The sequence below is a fragment of the Python bivittatus genome, unplaced genomic scaffold (assembly GCF_059951505.1).
Source record: "Python bivittatus isolate LINGU-HERP-01145 unplaced genomic scaffold, Pbiv_v1 ctg000220_np1212, whole genome shotgun sequence".
Classification (NCBI taxonomy): Eukaryota; Metazoa; Chordata; class Lepidosauria; order Squamata; family Pythonidae; genus Python; species Python bivittatus.
The window spans coordinates 3,502,322-3,508,321 of NW_028277048.1; the positions used below are offsets into that span (position 1 = coordinate 3,502,322).

Genomic DNA, 6,000 nt, shown 5'->3' on the forward strand with positions numbered 1-6,000 from the left:
TAGTCTGTATATTCAGTCATCCTCTATAACTCTAGCAGTCCCTGTGATTTCTTGGACAATTTTTAAAGATCAAGGTAACATCCTGTGGATATTGTGCTTTATTTTGTTCCTGATCCCCATGGTTATAGTATTCTCTTCTCTTCTTGGGCATTCTGAATTCTCCTTGTTCTGGCTTTGAAAAAAACAAATTAATCTTTGGGAGCTCTTCCTAATGTGTTCTCAACTTTTGGTTTTGGGTAAAATGTTGACTTTTCACTCCTGGTATTTGGAATTGTCATTTTTAAGTTGCCCTGTCTGGCTTTCTTCAGTTTTGACTTTTGTTTAATTGAACTCCTCAAAAGAAGGATTTATTCAATACTCAGAAATTTGGAGGAGATTCAAGTGCACATGGCTCTGCATCAGTATTCAGTAAATTATGGTTTAAAACACATTATGCAATCCCAGACAGCTCTAGTTTATTCAGTTCATCATGGGTAAACAAACCATGGCTTAGAGTGACGTAGAAACCCAGCCATTGCTTTTAGTGTTCTTCTCATTTCAGTTAGATGCAACTAACATGACCATGGATGTTTGTTGGTGTGTGTATGTCTATATGTCTGTATAGACCTACAACTATAACTGGGACTGAAATTTCTATGACTAAGCGATACGGTCATAAAGTGAGACATCACATGATCACATTGCTTAACGAAAGCAATCCTGGCAATCCCCCTTGCCATCGTTAACCAAATTTCACTGTTCATTAGCCAAGGACCCACCCCAATCCAAGCCATTTCAGGCTTGGTCCCTCCCAGCCCTGAGCCTCAATAAGGTAAGGAACTGCCTCCAACTCTCCCCACCTGCCTATCTCCCCTGCCACTGCTCTTTCGGCCACCTGCACCCTGCTTTGCAGGGCAGCATGGTGGCTCTGGGGCTGCTTGCCCTGCCCCAGGAAGCCGCAGGCACCCCAGAATGCCCCACCAAGCACAGCAAGCCACAGAGCCCAGGAAGCCCCAGCAAGCTTTCATTTGCCCAGCTGCCTTCTCTCCCAGTTCCCCACACTGACCTTTCGCCTTTTGCACCCAGCCGGCATGGCTGAAGCAGAAGCACCTTGCTGCCTTTGTTGTCTCCTTTCTGAACTCAGCTTCTCTGGCAAATGTTTCCTACACGTGGCTTCCTGAACCTTTGGAAAGCTGCGCTGTCTTTCCAAAGACTTTCTGAAGACAGCACAGCTTTCCGAAGGCTCAGGAAGCCATGTGTAGGAACAATTGCCAGAGAAGCTGGATCCAAAAAAGGAGACAGCAAAGGCAGCAAGGTGCTTCTGCTTTGGTTATGGTGCCTGGGTGCAAAAGGTGATAGGTTGGTGTGGGGAACTGGGAGAGAAGGCAGCTGGGCGAACAAAAGCTTGCTGGCACTTGCTGGGGCTTCCTGGGCATTGCGGCTTGCTGGCACTTGCTGGGGCAGCCTGCAGCAGCTGCAGCTTCAAGGGGCGGCTGCGACTTCATGCTGTGCTGCAGCTCAGGAGCTTCTTGGATCCCCAGAGCTGTGGCACACCAAGAAGCCCCTGAGCCACAGCATGGCAAACAGCCCCAGAGCTCTGTGGTTCTGGGGCTGCTTGCCACCCTGCAAGGCAGGGTGCAGGGCAGCCAAAAGGGCAGAGATGAGGGAGGAGATAGGCTGGTGGTGGGAGCTGAAGTGCCCCTGCGGTTGTAAGTGTGGGCAAGCTGCCAAACGCCCAAATTTTGATCATATGACCGTGAGGGTGCTGCAACGGCCATAACTTCAGGGAACAGTCATTTTTTCAGTTACTATTGTAACTTCGAACGGTCACTGAATGAATGGTCGTAAATTGAGGACTACCTGTATGTATCCAGCAGAAGTGGGCATATTCCTTTGCCCAGGAATGGTGAGGCCAGGCCTTGTTCTCATCACAAAGAGGACAGTCTAGTTGGGTCTCCTGGCTCTGACTGTCCAGCTAGCTTGCACATGGCATCAACCCTCCCCTCCTTCTCCTCCCCTCTGGCCACCTTAGGTCATGTTGCTTCCTGCACTGTACTGCCACGCATTGTGCCAAGGACATAGATGCTCTTTGCTATTCCCCACCTTCCTTGTATCTCCCATCTTCCTCTTGATTTGACTAAATGGATCAAAGCTCAAATAAACTGGTAGTTATAGATTGCAGGAATGGCTAAGATTTCATGATTACTGATAATGAAGGCAGAAGAAGAACTGCGACCTTTTCAGCCTTCAATTCTTTTAAATAAACTTTTAAAACAGTATTGCCTACAGTCTCGCTCACCTTTATTTTTGCAGAGACCACCATGCCATTTCGAGGTTCTAGCCTGGCTTGTGTCGTAGTCAACGTGGTGTTCTTCAGGGGAAAGTTATAGATAGTAATTAGAACATCAAGAGGACTAGTGTAATCATGAGCCTCTACAACAATTGTCTCCTCACTCTCCACACGGATGACATTAGGGGTGATGAGTGTGTACCTGTGAATAGGCAGCAAGGGGGCATCGTTAAATTACAGGAAGAACTTTTATTAAACATGGTACAAGCAAAAGCCTTCAGCTAACCCAACCTCTCCTCATTATGAAATCACTGCCAACATGTATATGACCAGCTTTCTTGTGGTTAATAAACAATTTAATGATACCCAATAGCATGAACAGTAATGTGCAGATAGAGCTATGCCTGTCATTGCAGGAGGGATGTGGGGACCTATTGGAAGCAAAGAAGGGTTGTAATATCTGATCCTGCAGGCAAAGGAACCAACATTCTTACAGTGAAGATAGACATAACATTAAAAAAGAGCTTGCAAATCACTTTTCTTTCTACCAGTCTCACAATGCTCTTATTCTTTCTCCAGCTCAAGGAAGGCGGGCCATCTTTTAAAACATTTTAAGCATCCCATGAAATTAGCCATGTTATATTGGCACCACCACAGCAGTTTCATCTTTATTGGGATTCTTCAGGGTAGGTATCCTCCATACTAGATGTTCTATGTTCAGTCCTTTCATAGGGTTTGAACCTACAGGCCTTGCACTCCTCTACCGTGGAGGATACCTGCGCCTGAAGAGTCCCAATAAGGATGAAACTGGACTGGTAGTGCCTCTTCCTAGTCCGTAGCTAATCTAACATCAGAAGCTATATAAGGGGAGGTGGTCTCGAAAGCCTCTAGCATGAGGCTCAGACTGTTAAAAGTCACACAATTCTTTAGTATGAGAGCATGTAGAAAGAAGGATGGTGTACCTGCATAGTTTCTATAAATTATAGTCCTTCTGCTCCCCCTATTTTAAAAACTACCAATCCTAACAGAAGAGAATATGTGTAGCACAAGGCTAAACTGTGGGGGTTTTGGTGTTCTCTGACCTTGGTACTTGTTGCCCCACATGAGAGCACCAAGAACCCCAGAAACTGCTAACTGCAGTTTGGTGCAGATGAGCTACAAGTTTGCTAAAGCAGCACCCCAAGATTCTGGTTGCCTTCCTGGAGAACTACTGTGAGAGGCAAGAACTTTGGCTGTGTGTGGAGTATTTAAATTGGCACTCTATCTATATCCTTCCCAGATATTTGCGAGCTAAAAGCAAATATTACAATATGAATAAAAATCCAGAGATCTTCAGAAGGAAAGCAAACATCAAGAGCCCTATCTCTGAAGTAGAGGATTGAGAAGAAAAATGCATTTTGCTCTCCTGTAACATTTTACCTCAGAAAAAATTAAATCCTCCAGATGAAACCTCAGGTAACAGGCAAGTGAAGCCCCACATTGATCATATAAGACAAAACAGGGGGCTTGCAAATACAAGCCATCTTGATATATTCCTGTCCCAGTGGCCTTTTATCCAGTGATCAGGAAATACCACTTCAGAGTAGCAAATGCCACTTTAGATAGTGCAGCCGGTCATTTCCTTGTAGTCTTGGGGCAGATTTGCACTTTCTGCTTAGCCATACTCATGCGGGCTACCCATCGCTCTCTGAGGGCACAAACATTCCCACTCCCTCTTCTCAGTCCCAGCATCCTCCACCTGTATTTCCCAGTTTTGATTCAAATAGTTGCTTTCTGACTGGAGCTGCCTTAAGCCTTTCAGAGCAGATGGTTTTCAGTGGTTTGTTCTGATCATAGGCACCCCAGCTCTGATTGGCTTGTCATTCCCCTTTCCCTCTAGTACCTGTGCAGTCATTAGCTTCTCCACGTTTTTCAATCACCTTGCAGATGATCCAGCAATACCCCATTGAAGTATCCCTTTTACATTCAGCCCTTATATCTGCCAGTGGGCACCCTTTCAGTTTCTGCCCAGGCTGGGTGAATCCTGCTGTCCTTGCTTTCCCACTCCCTGGCCACAGTATGGCAATGCTTCCTTTCCTATTTTAAATTTTTTAAAAAATTATTATTTCAATATCTTTAAGTGGCAACCTAGGAACATTGGTATTATGTTTCTAGGAAGGTGTCTATAAGTTCTTTCTTGCTACGGGGGAAGTAGGAGAAAACAACAACTAATTTCCTATGGCTTTGATTACTATAGCGTACAGGAAACTAGTCACTCTCCTTCTGGAGAAATGTCAGCCACTGTCCACAAAGAATAACAGCTGATCGGCTGCTACTGCCTTTGAGGTCTACACTTTCAAATATATAAACATTTCCTGGCTGAAGGCATCTTGATGTCCCATTAATCTGAAGACATTAAAAAGAAGTTAATCTTGGGTCAGTTTCACCTGCATCTGAATTTTGGTGACTTGGGAAAGACTGTAATTCAGAAAAGACCTAACTCTTCCTGTTGGTATAGAGGGCTGTAGCTTAATGTCTATTCCTCCCACTTTTCATCACAATTTTAACTATTAAAATATTCTTGCTGTTGTTTTAAATTGTTTAATGTGTTAAGTATAGCATATTAAAGTACCAGGCAATTATTACAAAAAATGCACCATTTCAAAAAGTCATGTTTATGGACACTCAGGCCATCCCCTATGCTCTTTGATCTCAATACCTTCAGCCTTGCATTTATCTGAATCTGCCCTCCACAAGATTTGGGATTCTAATCAAATCAGTAGGAATCTGTTTTTAACAATCCAAGTGAGAATGTAAAGCGGGAGGCAGCGCCCTTGTAATGGGAAAGAGGTTTGCCATGAATTAATAGTGAAAATGGTAACCTCTACAACAAGGTAAGTCTCCTAAGTGACTAAAAATGGTGTTCACAATGTTGACATTCTAGAATGAACCAGAAGTCCAGCCGTGCCAGGCATAGGAATATTAAGCCGTTTAGAATTCATAATCTAAATCTTTGCTTAAAGCTTCCTCCTCCTTTTTCAGTAAAAGCCAAATATTAGGTTAAAAGCAATACTTTAGTATTTTTTAATGTTACAAAAGACATAATTCTTTTCAAAGCTATACTGTTCCCCCCAACAATAAAAAACATAAGTCTATTTAAATTAATCTTAGAGATACTTACAAGGGCTCAGTATGAGTTCTAGCCATCCAAGAAAATGTCAATACAACCAACCAGCAGGAAACAATAGGATATTCTCCCATTTTACTGAAGTGAAGGTTCCTCCACTTCACAATACAATTGTCTTAGGTTGGATTTCTGTTATGTTTCTTGAAGTTAATCAGTAGTTTATGAAACTGTCATACCTCCAACATGAGTGCCAATTTTATTTAGGAAAGGAGAGTGTTTGGGATTGGTGAGGTTGGGAGAGAGAGATACGTGGCGCAACTCAACACAATGCAGAATAGAAATTTACTTCCTTGTAATTTAATTCCAGTAATTAGAATAAATGGATCTCTGCATTTTGCTGAATTCCCACCAGAAAGCAATACTCAAAGTGTTTTTTCATTGTCTGCAAATGGCAAAGGCATGCATATATATGACTTTCACATCAGTTACAAATTGTATCACAAGTTGATGTATGGGTCACAGAAGATATGTTGAATATAATTTGCAGCTGTCTCCTCTTTCATGTTCTTCAAAGTTATATATAATATATAAAAAATGAGGAATATTGATTTTAGAGTCAAAAACA

The 6,000-nt window shown here is 42.9% G+C and overlaps 1 protein-coding gene across 1 annotated transcript in view; it reads right to left on the reverse strand.

The window, feature by feature from the left end:
• LOC103058543 (venom factor-like) overlaps nucleotides 1-5,509 on the reverse strand; it is an 85,559-nt gene extending 80,050 nt beyond the window's left edge. Inside the window, exons 1-2 of the mRNA XM_088137671.1 lie at nucleotides 5,430-5,509; nucleotides 2,279-2,471 (exon numbers count right to left, since the gene is read on the reverse strand). Of these exons, the coding sequence (XP_087993797.1) occupies nucleotides 2,279-2,471; nucleotides 5,430-5,509 (273 nt within the window). The remainder of the gene's footprint in view (nucleotides 1-2,278; nucleotides 2,472-5,429) is intronic.
• Between the last annotated feature and the right edge of the window lie 491 nt (nucleotides 5,510-6,000).